The sequence below is a fragment of the Anopheles arabiensis genome, chromosome 3 (genome assembly GCF_016920715.1).
Source record: "Anopheles arabiensis isolate DONGOLA chromosome 3, AaraD3, whole genome shotgun sequence".
NCBI lineage: Eukaryota > Metazoa > Arthropoda > Insecta > Diptera > Culicidae > Anopheles > Anopheles arabiensis.
The window spans coordinates 89673227-89687664 of record NC_053518.1 but is presented as its reverse complement, the minus strand read 5'-3'; the positions used below and the strand labels follow the sequence as shown (position 1 = coordinate 89687664).

Below are 14438 nucleotides of genomic sequence, written 5' to 3'. Positions count from 1 at the left end.
CTCTTCCCCGGTATTGCCCCGAGAGCTGTATATCGTTCTATATCGATACGCCGGCATATCGCGTGAGTGATGTTTTGCTACGTCCTGGCACTTAATTTACTAGAAAAACATACCTACAACCCCGGCGGGTAGAGCATCGGACCACACATTAACCTTTTCGCTTCGTATCGAACGGCCAGCTTCTTGCGAGCTTCGAAGCAAAGTGCAGTGAGTGGGAGCCTTTTTTATTATCTCCCAGTGTTGCTGTGCTACCCCTTGGGACCCATGGGGAGGCTGATGCACACATACACACACACACACACACATACATACCACATCGTCCACTTAAGATATCGTAGAGTGCCAAGCAAACACGATAAAGTAATTGCTCACTTGAGCAAACTCTCCACTCGCAAAAGGCTCTGTCTCGCTCGGTCGATACCGCCATCTGTATGAAGTGCGCACCGTAGATGAGTTTGATAAAATCAGAAGCACTAGAAGTAAATAATCCGGGCACGGAATGGGTTGGATTGCTTCGCAAGTGCCTGAGCTGAGCTGCATGCCGGACCGGAGCACAAACCATTTCCGACGGAGCTGTTTTCCACTATTTCCACGGCGTTGCCGTCAGCAAATCTGGCACGAACATTTGCCAGCAATGCGTCTTTGTGCTGCGTTACTGGACGATCTTACCCGGACCAGTTGCTTGCTTTCCTCTTCAGTGGCCGAGTGGGTTCGGTTCGGTTTCGATGTTTGTGATTTTGGCCGGAATTTGTTGCATACCTGGAAACCCGGCCTGGAATGGCAGCTGAAATGGATACTGAAGACGTTGATCGGCAAACCGTACCGGGAACTGTCACGCTGCCTCTCCCTCCACTCCCATACTTACACTCACTGAGCTTTTCCAAGGGTTTAACTTTAAAAAAGCATCTTCTTATTTCCTGGTATGCAAACAGGCACACACACACAAACACTCACCACAGCAGTGCGTGCGTCGCCCAGTTGCAGTTTTGATGGAATGGAAATTCTTTCCCGCTGAACGGGGTGAAACATTCTTTGGCGAAGCAATTTTAACACCCCGCTCACGCTCGGCGCAGTTACCCCCATTTCCGGTACACGTGCTCTCTTGCAGGCGTACAAGCGCGATGCGCCGGCCTTGAAATTTTCTCCCACCCGGGCTCGGCGGGCTTTTGTGGCTAACCCGGCGGGTACGCGTGAGGAATACATTAGAGGTGCTGTAAAATTCATCGCACACAAACACTTTAAAATTCGCGGAGAAGGAACAACTTTCAAGAGATTGAACTGTTTCGTGCTCAAACTGGAAGCAGCTTGGTGCTGCTGCAGCATAACTTGCTGGCACTGTACGTGCTGTACGTGGATTGCGAATGCGGAGCGAACAAAAACGCCACACAGCAGCATCGGTTGCAAAACGCTTGTTGGCGCTGGGAAAATGAAAATGAAGCCGACTGAACGTGTAGTTGTTATGCAATGGGAAGGAACTTTCCCCGGTGCTATCGCAAAACGATGCAACGAAAGTATAAAGCAATTATTCTTAATGAAGATACATCCTTTAAATAAAGAGCGATGAAGTACTTTTGTACATCAAATTGAGATTGGGCTTGTATTGCAACAAGCATGATGACTTTCAATGCCGATTGCCACAGCGTAAGAGTTGTTTTTGAGCAAATTTTGTTCGATTTATGTCTTTTTTTACATTTTCTGATACTCTCTTCTATACTACTATATTCAAGATTCCACCTAACGGTATTTTCATATTCGCTTTACTTTCTTTCTTATCCTTTTTTTCCATTTTATTTTCTCTTCTTTTATCTTATAAGCCTTCCTTCTCGACCTTTATATTTTTCTTTTACTGTTTATCCTCTTTGTTGTTCATTATTAATTATTTCTAAATAACCGTTGTCGCTTCTTCGCATTTCTTTTTTCAACTAATTTTCTTTGTTAGCTTAATAGACTTAATTATTCTTTGCAGTACGAGAACCATTTCTTAAAAGCTTTCCAACTTAAAAGCTTCTACAACGTGAAAGGGTTTTGTCACATTTAAATTGATCGTTACATTGTCATTCACCATTCGATTGTTATTGAATTGCTCCATCGTCCAGCAGCCCGGAACGTACCTCTTTGCGCAAACAATGGCAATGTACCAATGCTTCAACAAATTATCCCATTGAAAACAACTTTCGCAAGCTAATTTATCAAACACTGTAAGCCCCTTTCCTTCAACGCATCTTTCACAAAACTTTCGGACGCTATTCAATTTATGGTCCATCCTCTCCCCCCCATCCTAGCATCCCCATTCCAGTTCACAAAAAAGTGTTGAACAAGGAAGGGAAACCATTACCTTGCCATCCAGGCTACCTTGCAAATCCAGCTTTGATCACTTGTTTTGCAGAACAAGCTCTTTCTCCAACTGTTCCGACGTGGCCAGGAGGGGGAGAAAACTTTCCCAAAAGGTTAAAAAATATGCAGCGCGGCTCACCCCCGCCGGGGGAAAACTTCTCACGCCAACTTCTCAACCGTGACTTATTTAAAAACCGGGAATGTGCAAAACATCACCATCGACAGCAGTGAATAAAATAAACACACAGAAAAAAACACACACACACACACCAGCTCACCAGCAAAACTGGCAAAATCAAAAATGCAACAGTTTTATCTGAGTTAATTAAAAACTTCTCCACCGAAAGGAAATGCGCGCTGGAGCGTTTTATGCAAAATCTTTGTTTCCTTTCCCGACTTTCAGTTGGTTTTGTTTTTGGTTCTTCTTCTGTGCTGGTTTCCCCCGCTCGTACTTATCTATTCTGTTCACTTCATCTTGACTTTTGTTGCGCGGAAGTCTCTAGTAAAAGGAACGTTTCGTTCCTAGCTCTTCCTTTCTCTCTCTCTCTTTCTTTCTGTATTGGAAACTGGATGGAGGTTTGTTATGTTTTTCTTTTTATTTGTTTTACAGTTTTACTTTACGCTAATGCATTCCTTTTTTTGTTGTTGCCACAATTTCTATTTTACCACGAGCCCTTTGCTATTGGTTTTTGTTAAACCGCACATGCCACAGCACTCCGTAAATGGAGATGGATATACCGGTTTTCCGTTCCACGTGAATCCGAAATGGATACACAGCAGTCCAAAGTTAGCAAAAGGGAGCAGCAAAAGCAATCCAAAATCAACTCCAACTGGAGAAAATGATCTTCCTCCTACCACACACACACACACACAGACACACACACGCTCATATCAACACAAAAGAAAGCGTTGGTGGTGGGAAACGAAGGAAGGCGGGGGGAAACAGATGGGTCTTTAAAAATAAAACAAAAGATAACGCTGCGATTACAATCAGCTGCCATTTTTCCCGCGAGGGTGGATGAGAAAGTTACTTTGCTACTTTTTTCCCGATTTGGACTTTTGGTTTTTCAGCCCCTCCCTCTCCCTCTCCCTCTCCCACTGCCTCTCTCTCTCTCACTCTCTCCGTACCGGATAAGTGAAGCCCCAGATTCTCGGGCCATTCGGGTAAGTCCCGCATGAAATATGGCTGGTACTTCATGCTGGCTGATAAAATGGGTTTAGTCCATCCGGGAGAGGATCTCGGAAATAGAACTGGCAAAAAGCGATCCGGTTGCCATTTTTCCCACACACACACACAAACGCATAGACACACATACACATAGAACCACGCACTGACTGTGGAACTGAAACCTAGCCATGCATATTTTAATGTTGAGTTGATGTTTAGATACGCTGGTACGCGATTTGGTGCACCGCATCGTCCTCCTTCTCCTCCTCCTCCTCCACCCCCACATACACCTTCTTCCGTTCTTGCGCTAGATAAAAATACACATCCGAAAAGGATGTCAGATAGTAGAGCGTGCTTCAACCGACAAAAACCGAAAGCAACATGGCCCCCCGAAATGGAACCAGCGAGTCATACTTTATTTGTTTCCCTGCCCAACAATGCTGCTCACACAGTGCTGGTTGCTTTTCCCACTTGCTTCCCCTCCCTGACAAACCCAAAACCAAACTCCCACACACACACACACACACCCTCGCACATAGAGACACAAAAACCACCAAGCAGCTTTCGAACGGCGCACTCAACCGGAACGCAACGTTCGTTCGATTCGTCGCCGGCCGTCGGTTTCATTCGCATCCGCGCATTTTCCCATGGCAGTGGATGGTGAAATGGATATCTTGGCTCTTGTTTTTTTTTTTTTAATGGTGGGGATATCATTTTTCCACCATTTCATTTCAACATTCCACAAGAAGGAGGCAACACCAGACAGACTGAGATGGAGGGAAGTGTGATGCTTTTGTTTTAGTTCGTTTTAAAATAGTTTTTGTGTTCGTGTTTTTCGAGCAGTTTGTGTGCTTTTTCCTCTCTCGTTTGTGTTCTAAAGTCTCTTAATGTTTTTATATTGTTCTATTATATGTATAAGTCTATTCAACGGTTGTTTAAAGTACATACATTTTTTAACTTCCTTTAGCGTACTAGCAAGAATCGTTTTTCGTTTCTCTTATCGCTCTTATCCCCTTTCCTTCATTAAGATTTCAATGATACTGAAGACCCTCTTACTCTTTAAAAAAACGGACAAAAAGATTATGTCAATGGTCTGCTCGGCCATCTCAATAGATTCTTGTCATATGAATGTACTGAATAGTAATCTCAGGAAAGTGCTCTTAGCATTGCGACACCTGTTTCATTGCTTAGCACACCTGTTTCCAGATCGGAAGCTATGGCATTTTGGTGTGTTTTTATTATTATTTTGCATTAAAAACACATATTTTTCGCTAAAATGGCGACTTTAAACAAATAAAATATTAAATAAATTTTACGGAAGTGAAATACCACCAATCTAATTATGACATTATTGCTCTCTGCAGCAACTAAAACAGTCGTAAGTGTCAACTGATGAAAACCCTCAACATTCCCATTATACCCTCTAATTAATTACTACCGCATAGCAATCACTTGCCGCCCGGCAAAAAGCCTCCCTCCCCTTTCCTTTCATGCACTGCAATGCGCCACTAACAACACACGCCGTATGGCTCTGTATGGCCGCTCACCGCACGTGCTTTGGGTGTGCGAAATGTGTGTACGCTGTGACGGGTTTTTTACCGGCTTTCCTTTCTATTCAATGTTTAAACCTTCGCCCTCACTGCCCCAGCTGCTCGTGCAATATTGAAATGATCAAATTAATAATAAAATGCCCCGCAGCGGTACCGTCATTCGTTGCCACCCGTACACAAAACACAGAAACACACAAGAGACAGCAAAAGGTGCACGGCGGCGTACAGTGCATTTCCGGCGCACTGCTGCAACTCATTGAAAAATCGTACCGCTACGGGTACGGAGGAAAACAAGCAATCGTTCCGCAGCACTCCGAGCAGACACACACACACACACACAGAGTCGTACACACATCGCGCTTTCGCTCTTAGAATGTGCGTCACGTTCATGCTAAACACTAGACCGGTGCTTTAAGATTATCCCTTAAGAGAACAACGCGGCTCGCTTGAACGTGACCCCGTGTGAAGTGCCCCACGGTTTCCAACTTCAAACTCAGATACAGGCGGCAAATGTTGTACTGTTCTTTCGCTCTGTGTGTACGTATGTATGTGTGTGTGTACTGTGTACGAAGAAAGCTTTAAAAAGGCTCACCTTTCTTCTGCCACACCTCCGCTGGTCCACCAGTCGGGCGGGAAAAGTCGTTCCGTCACGGTATCGTTGGTGCACGCGATGGGATGTCATTATTTTCATCGCCTGCTGAGACGACGGGCGCTGTCGGTGGTAAGCGGGCAGGCCGGCTGTTCGGGTCTTTACTTCCACCTTTCGGCTAAAGAAGCAAGCAAAGCGTTGGAAGGCGTTGAACGGGAACGTACGCAAACAGCGATCCTTATCGCCCTTTCTTCCCCCGCCCCAGTCGTGGTATCGTGTTGTTGCGCTGTGAGCTTCCGGCGCGGTGTATTTATGATCCGCGATCGGCGTCGCGGGCTTCCGCGAGGAGTTCAAGCTAATCTCGACGGGCTTCATACAATATTCAATCGTTTGTTCATGCTTTGCGGCCCACCCTGCCGCAGTAAACACTTGCACATCCTCACGAGAAGGAGCTGCGGCAGGGCTATTCAAATGTCGCTTCAATATAGATCCTACTGCAAACAGACGTACCATTTTCGGGCGTGGGCAAGGGGTGGCAGTCTTGCCTTGAGACACGCGCCGCCATCCTAACCTGCGGGAGCGGCGGAGAACTGGTGCTGGCGCTGGAAAACATAAACACTGTCCCACCCACCCATCACAGCCAGCCCATGAATGGGAGAATGAAGAGAGCACGGGGTCGAATGCTATTCATGCTTCCGAGCCGACGGGTTTTTGAATAGGCGGCACCGGGGTTTTAGCCGAATGAAAAACGCGCTCCCCAAAAATGAACGTTTGCTCCCAGCTGAAAAACAATCTGTGCTTGGGCACTTTTTGCCGCGTAGAGAGTAAGATGGTGGAAGAGGGGAAAGGGAAAATCCTAACAAACACTCGCTCACGACCCCACCGTCACCATCAAACCGCCGTATGCTTACACTTTCCGTTCCACTTTCGGGCGGAGAAGGTTCATTCCGTGGTTGCCAAGTGATTAAGCCAATGAGTTTGGTTGCCTGGTTGTGTGTCTGCTGTGGTTTATGCTGCCACGCAATATTCCTCTCTCCCTTTCTCTCTTATTCCCCTGTGCTAGACCACTGTCGCTACCGGAACGTCGGAGGTCAGTGGTTACGCGAGTCAGCAGGCGGTGAAGGAGTTATGAATTTCCATCCCGTCTCCAGACGGCGCGCCATTTTGTGCCGCGGGCGTTCCGTGGCGTACGGCTTTAAAGCGCGAAACATGAACCGTTCGTCAGCTGTCGCCTACCGCCACCACCACCACCATCGTTTCAAACACTTTTGCCGCAATGCGTACACGCCTCGTCTAGCCTACGGGAATCGAGGTACGAAGTAATGAATATTCAATCCACCGCCGCGGTCGTCGCGGCTGGATCGTTTCGGCAGTTCGGTGCTATTTGCTTAAATTAAAATTTATCACTGAATGCTAACAGCCGACAGTGCGCTTTTATTTTCGTTTCATATTGATCCTTATTTTTTCCTTTTAGTGTTGGTTGTGCTATACGCTATACACTCGCACGCGCCTTTGGGGGTTGTGTTTGTAAACAGCCTTAAACCGCATTTCACAACACGCTGCTGTCGGTGTTAAGATTGATGAGGTTTTATCGGAGTGATTTCACGCTCGTTTTCTGTTCCTTATCTTCTCCGTGAACAAGCGAAATGCTATCATACAATTGGGTTTCTTCTGCTTAACCACTTATTCATTTTATATAAAAAACAGTTTATATTTAACAGTTTTTTTAACAGTTTTAAAGTGCTGCTTTTATACGAAAGTTATACTCTACTCACAGTAACTCATTTTGTGACTCGTAATATGTTATTCTTGGCCTCGTATGAAAAAGTAATCAGTAAGCATATTTCTTATATTATGATATTATTTCGAAAACATCGTAGTTTACTCAGCATTTCCTGGTTCCTAAAACGATCAGTTCGATCATCACAAACTAGGATCTTAAAAATAAATGTGTCTTCATTAGCGAGATTGGATTTAGTGTTGTGCTCTCTGGAGCGTATCCACGACTCCGATCCGACTCCGACTATTGTTAGCACGATTCCAACTCCCGAAAAATGCCCTGATTTGGAGTCGTTCGGAGTCGTAGTCGTCTGGGTCGGAGTTGTCGAAGTCATTCGGAGTCGTCCTTAATAGGATTAGGAGTTGTCCGGAGTCGTTCGGAATCGGTCGGAGTCAACTAAACCCGTTCGGTGCAATGTACTTGTGATCAGGTATACATGCATTTGTTTCAAAGACCCACTCCGGCCGACTAAGGATGACTGCAACTCTGGACGACTCCGGATAATGCTGGGTAGACCTACCTTCCGGAGTCGATTCATCACTAGATTGGATATCTCAGAACACCAACTCTCTGGCTGCTTTTACAGGGGTTTCCAGGAGTTCTCATAGATGTGGAATACTTCCTTGACTCTTTCTTGTGAGGTGTTAATATAATAAGATGGGAATTTGACTCTATGGCACCCTGTTTGGATCAGCTCCTTGGAAATTCTTATTGGATTTGTCCAAAAAGGGTGCTGTGGAGTCCAATTCCCATAACCTAAAGTTCATTTCCCATAAGAAAGAGTCAATAAAGTATTCCTCAGTTATGAGAACCCCTGAAAACTTACTGTTATTTACATCTGAACACTACAAACAATTAGAGGATCTAATACTAAATATGATTTAGAATAGTGCTTCTGTGTGGAACATGACTCGACTAAAAAGGTATAAATATCTCAGGAATAAGTTAATTCGTCCAAACAATCTAGAAGTTACAACTATGGTAGCTATTTTAATCGAGATGGTATGACTATAGAAGTCATGCAGTGATCTACTGACAATGATCAGATTACTCAGAACATGCGAATGGAGAGCAATATTTCCAATGTACCAAACTGTATTGGAGCATTGCACAAAGCACAGCACAAAGAGTTGAAGCGCTTACCATCCGCCATAAAAGCGTCATAATTCATCGAACAATGTCATTAAAGCGATAGCCAAAAGCTACTCCCAGCTTTGTACCCTTGAAACGTGTGTACGACTGCGTCACAAACAAACGTTGACACTGGTAATATGCCACTTGCCAGCAAAGCGTCTTTGTATGAATCAATAAAACCAGCACAAACTGGACACAAAAAAAAGGTTCCCCCTGTTCAGCAAGGAGCAAAAGTTTTTTTTTGCGAAACTTGTGCTTCCCACAAATGTGCCTCCCTTTTCTTCACCATATTTATAGTCGCCCGTACAAATATGCGTCATATCTGTCACGCGCTAAAGAGAAGCAAACAAACAAACGGCACCACCATTGGGCGGCTAGTGGGACAAACCAACTTCCAACTCAATCAACCTTATAACCTTCTGACGCGTGGATGGAGCTGGATGAAAGGGAAGGAAAAGGTAGCGAGCGACAAAACGGTTTCCGGCCAACTTTCTCCATTTAGCCGGCGTGCTCTGCGAGTGTGTGTGTACGTGTGGCTGTGAGAGGATCGTCACAACTTCGACGTCCCTTTCCGCGTATCCCATCAATCTCGTTGCTGTCGGGGTACAACTTTCCGTATTGATTTTCCCACCGTCGTCGCCAGCACAATAAATCGTTTCCCTGTTCGTGTTCACTTCAATCGAACTACCATTCAGTATGGAGAGGAAAGGACCCAGAACTCAACGCTGGGAAGGACGAATTCAATCAATTATTATAATTTCATTCCATTGAATGTTTTGCTTCTTCCACCCCATTCTTTTGTCCACCCTACTCGACGTTGGCCACAAACGGTAATTCACCTTCTGTTTGAATCTGTTTCCATTTCCCATTAATCAGTTTTTGCGCTCTCTTTTTCTCCGTGTAATGTGTTTGGCTTCCTTCAAAAGCCCAAGCAATGTTGTTCATCATCAGTAATACATATTTTGTCCTTTCTCCATTTTCTCTTGCAGAGCTTTTCTGTATCGTTCACCTCAGACACAGATGCCCTCCCCAATGAGTGGAAATGTACTAAGCGACTGCTCGAACTAAACGAAACGAAGGGAAATGCACTGTTTCGTGTTAAACTATCACGATTGTACCACGTTGTAAGCGGTTTCCATCAGGTTTCTCAACCAGTACCATAGCTATTTCCCTGCGACAGTTGCTGTTCCGGTCGGCAACCGGAAACGCAAGCGTGTCAACCACCCTTGCTGCCAGCGCCACCGTTGCCATCGGCAGTGCAACACAAAGGAAGTGGAGTGTATAAAACTCCCTCAGCAGCACCATGCAGTGCAGGCAATGTGCGAAAGGAATGATAAATGAAAATACCTTCCAGCGCTCTGGAAAGGAAAGTCAAAAGCCCATACCAGAGCAGCGAACTTTACCATCAAACGGACGGAACTGTCACACGGCTCCAAAACGTAGCGCTGGCATGCCGAAGGACTAGAAATAGAATCGTGTACAAAAAGCTTAACTCTCCAGGGCTCTCTCTCGCTCTATCGTTCCCTTTTTGCTGCATTTTTGTTGTAGCTTTTGTCACCATTTCAAGCACCGAGCGAAGTGACATAAAAATTCAAACTATCAAACGAAAAAAGAGAAGAAAAAAACATCAAAATCCATTCGCCCCACCGCTGGCCAGCCGCTAGCGGGTGGTGAATTGTTACACTCCACCGTGCGGAAAGGAAATAACTCTTGCATAACTTTCCCACTGTCTGCTTCCCGTACGGAATGCCCCGCCAGAAGGTGGCTGGCACCGTCCAGTGCGCTCGGTTTGCCCCAAGCAGCAGCGAACCAAAGCCGCGGAACGCATTTTTTTACAACATTCTTCCTGTGCCAGCACCGCCGGGCGTCGGGTTCAACTCTTGTAAAAACTCTCCTTCAGCCGGGCGCAGTGCAAGGGCCCGCAGACACGCGAAGTCGCACAAAAAGTGTCGGTGTTATACTAATGTCCAATGGATGCTTCTCTCTATTTCCCAGTGCACCAGTGCAACCAGCGACGGAACTCACCCAGATAGTGGCCTGTGAACGTAGTGGTGGTGGTGGTGATGTACTCAACGCCTGTACAATGTTGTGTGAGCAAGTAGTGAAGTAAAAAGCAACAAGAACGGCAATATTTATCTACCCCCGAAGGGTAAGACTGCCCCCCGCCTGGGACTGCGATCCGGTGGGCCTTGTGTCTTTCCGCGGGGAACTTCCGGGTGGTCGCTGCACGATAGATTAAAAAGCACGGATTTTATTGCGCATTCTCTCGCTCGCTGCGCGTGAAGCTGTGTAGTGAAGGGAACAATAATTAAGTGAAATGATTTTTGCCTGGCAACGGCAACCGAACGGCAGCCCGAACCACCCGAACGGAGGGCAGCAGCAGCAGCATCCCAACCGGTACAATGTAACCGACCACCGTGGCGTCTGTTTTGTGGTTGTTCAACAGCAGCAGCAGCAGCAGCACCACCACTGCCGGTGGCACCGGAACGCGTAGAGCACGCCCGAGCGACGCCGACACCGACAGCCTCCGACAAGCTTCCAGTTTTTTTGCCAAAAACAAAGGGGGGTGTGTGTGTGTTTTTTGTTTGCTACAGAAGCGCACCGCTGTACCAGCTGTTTAAGCCCAATCCTAGCCAACAACACAAAAACACGGGGAGTCACTAAATTAGTGGCCACCGAAGCAAAGTAAGCAAACAAAAAAGGGCCAGCCGGGAAAAAAATAAAGTAGTGTGCGGGGAGTTTGCACATTAAAAGCATAAGCCGCACCACCGCAGGCAAACAAGAAATAGTTTATCCGTACCGGTGCCCATCCGAACCCCTCCTCCCGCCAGGCAGAAGCTGAAGCCAACCATGAAGTCTGCCATCCTGTATCCGTACGGTCCGCTGCGCGCTAATGGTTGCTGCCGGATGCTGCACGCCAAACATTTGGCACTAACGAGCGCCATCTACACCCTGGTAAGCGGGGCCGTTGTTGTTTCTCTATTTTATTGTTGTTTCTCTATTTTATATCCTCCTTCTCCTCTCCTTCCTGCATGCTTCCAATTCCTCCATTCGCCCCCTCCGCTGTGGTTGGAGTTCCGTTTTCCAGCTAATTAAACATCGCGGGGGCTATCGCGCGTTTTCGGGACGCGGGGACGAAACAAGCGAAATGAAGCGAAACGTGCGAAACTCCAACTCCACTCCAACCACCGGTGGTGGCAGTGCATGCAAGAGTGTAACGAGATATTAAGCGAGCGTACAGTACAGTAGCTAATGTCTTGTTACACGGGCACCTCGTGGTACCTCCTATTAATGGACCATACACGATTCTTCCTGCTCGGTGTCTTCACTGTCAGCTAATTACTGCTTCGTCGCTAATGATGGTTTCGTGCCAGCACTTTGCGTCAAGTCATTCGTAATTTCCATTTAGTGTGACATGTTTTGAACGCCCCAAAACCGTCACTCCCAGTGCTTGAAGTTTGAAGTGAATCTTCAAGGGCCCTTCATTAAAGCTGCTTCCACAAAAAAAATGCAACACAAAAACCCATCACGAATTCCAACGGATGGGGAAGATTCCAACGAAAAAATAGTACATCGTGTTCTTCCAAAAAACTCCCCCCACACACACACACACAAACATTCTTCCGGAAACACGCTATCGCTCCACGTGCAAAATTCCACCAAAAGCTCGAGCGGGGGGGGGCAAAAAGCTTCCGACGGGCGTAGTACCCCCACCGCGATAGCAATTTATTTTCCGGCCTGCTGACTGGAGCATGATTGAGTGCGAATTAAAGCCCCTTAACGGTTGCCATTATGCGAGAGATTAGGTAAATTGCATCGGATAGCGATACCCCCCTGAGAGAGAGAGTGTGGTAGAATGATTCCAAGCGGTGTATGTGTGAGTGTGTGTGTAAATGGAGGCGGAACAACCCGTTTTTGTGTGGGAACATATCCTCGGTTGGTCGGTTGGTTCTAGTAGGCATTGATTGTGTGATACCTCTCCATCTCTCTCACTCTGGCTGTTTCGTCCCGTTTTTTTTTTCGCAGAACATTTCCATCCTGGTGGTGCTGCTGTACTCGTGGCGCATCAGCGTGAACGTGAAGAAGTACGGCGACCTGGAGGATGTGTACTACGGTAAGTGCGATTTTGGCACCTGGCATCCAATTATTCCGAGTCCCCGTTCCCAACAGTTCTCACTAAATCGGGTTCGTTTCTTTCGCTCTTAACACCAACACACACAGGCGTGCAGATAGCGTACTTCGCCATCATCGGTACGCAGTGTTCGATGATACTGCTCAGCGTGGTGCTTATTTTCGGCATCTATCGGGTAAGTGGATCATTGTAGCGCCTGCTGCACACGACTTCCAAAGCACAGGGAAGCTTACGGATTCGTTCACTCTTTAAAACACACACACATACACACGCAGGAGAACATTGGACTGGTCGTGCCGTGGATAATCGGATTTATCACCTTCATGGCACTGGAAGCGGTCGCAATGGTCTACTCGAACGTACTGCGCGACCACGTGAACCGGCAGTTCGATTCGCTCTGCAAGGCGGAGGTGGCGTTCTTCGTATCGCGCGCCATCATCAATGTAAGTAGCAAATGTGCAGATCCAACCCTGTTTCGTTCCGTTTCATGTGTGCAAGGGCGCACTGTTTTACATCACTCACAGATAATGGCGATGTGGGCGGTGACGCGCTTCTACAACCTGCTGCGCGCGGGCGTTACCTGGAAGGGCCCCGAGCTGATCGAGCTATGACACAACTCGAACGAGACGGAAAAGACGCTCGCGTCCTTCCGCGAAGAAACGCGCCTGATCGTGCGCATACCGGCGGGCGACGGCGACGCTGCCGAGCTGGGCCGCGACGGGGACGACGACGGGACGACCGACACGGATGACAATATGATCGGGGAAGGCCGGCGGCCGCCGCCCGCCCTGACCCATCAGCGGACCGGTCTGTACCGATGGCCGGGCGAGGAGGAGGACGAACCGGAGGAGGGCAAGAGTGCGGGCAGTGGTAGCGAGGAGGATGACTCGCTGCTGGTTGCGTACGACAGCAACTCGGTCGCGTCCGTTTGACAATATCGCAAGCTCCTGCGGTACGCGGTGGCAGAGCTGCGGCGCCAGGCGGACAGTGCCGTGCTGCTGTTTATGATTATATTTTTTATCGAGGTGTACGCGCAGATATTTATATTTTTCTAGAGAATGTAGCAACGCTCGTACCGCAGGCGCTGGAGAGAGAGAGAGGGTGATTTTGGTCAATGTGATTGAACCGAAGGAAAGATTCGGCCCCCAAGTCGACTTTGGCGAAGAAAATGCTTATTTACTGTGTCAAGTTGCCGAAAACCGAAACAAATCCTAGCACAAACAGGAAGCAAAACCACGGGAAAACGGATCAATGTTTCGGAACTCCAACTCCCCCTAAACCCAAAAGAGTTCACTATTGAGAGGAGATAAAGAGACCTTGGGATTTGGGATTTGTTATAAGCTAGGTGTAAGATGTTGTGAAACTGTTAAGCAGCAAGGAGGCAAAATGCAAAACAGATGTTAATGTAACAGGTGTCACCATCCCCTGCTCGCCACAAAACAAAGCTTGTAAATAGTGTAGCCAGCAGCAGGGGCTGCACACAGTGTCACTCTACCCTACCAATGTTAGAGAGAACTATGTTTAAAAAAGCAAACGTTGAAACAGAGCAAAAAAACCCACTTAAACATTTAAAACAAACACTGAGAAATCAACTACTAAACCCCCCACACACACACAAACAATAAAACAGAGTATATAAATTCCTTGAAACGGTGTAGCAGAGGCCGGAAAAGACCTCGGGCAAACCTACATGAACGCAAAACAATAAATGTGCTGCTGCGCAGCGTTGATAATGATTGACGAAATGGTGA

The 14438-nt window shown here is 47.0% G+C and overlaps 1 protein-coding gene across 6 annotated transcripts in view; it reads left to right on the top strand.

Annotated features, from left to right (window-relative positions):
* The window catches only part of LOC120903138, a 24804-nt gene extending 10366 nt beyond the window's left edge, over positions 1–14438 (top strand). For 5 of the 6 annotated variants that reach the window (XM_040312386.1, XM_040312382.1, XM_040312384.1 and 2 more), the window contains exons 2-6: positions 10551–11510; positions 12582–12669; positions 12777–12862; positions 12963–13130; positions 13212–14438. In XM_040312386.1, the coding sequence (XP_040168320.1) occupies positions 11406–11510; positions 12582–12669; positions 12777–12862; positions 12963–13130; positions 13212–13298 (534 nt within the window). In that variant the 5' untranslated portion in view covers positions 10551–11405 and the 3' untranslated portion in view covers positions 13299–14438. Of the gene's footprint in view, positions 1–9544; positions 9680–10550; positions 11511–12581; positions 12670–12776; positions 12863–12962; positions 13131–13211 lie in introns of all 6 variants that reach the window. The other variant, XM_040312385.1, reaches the window with a different exon arrangement.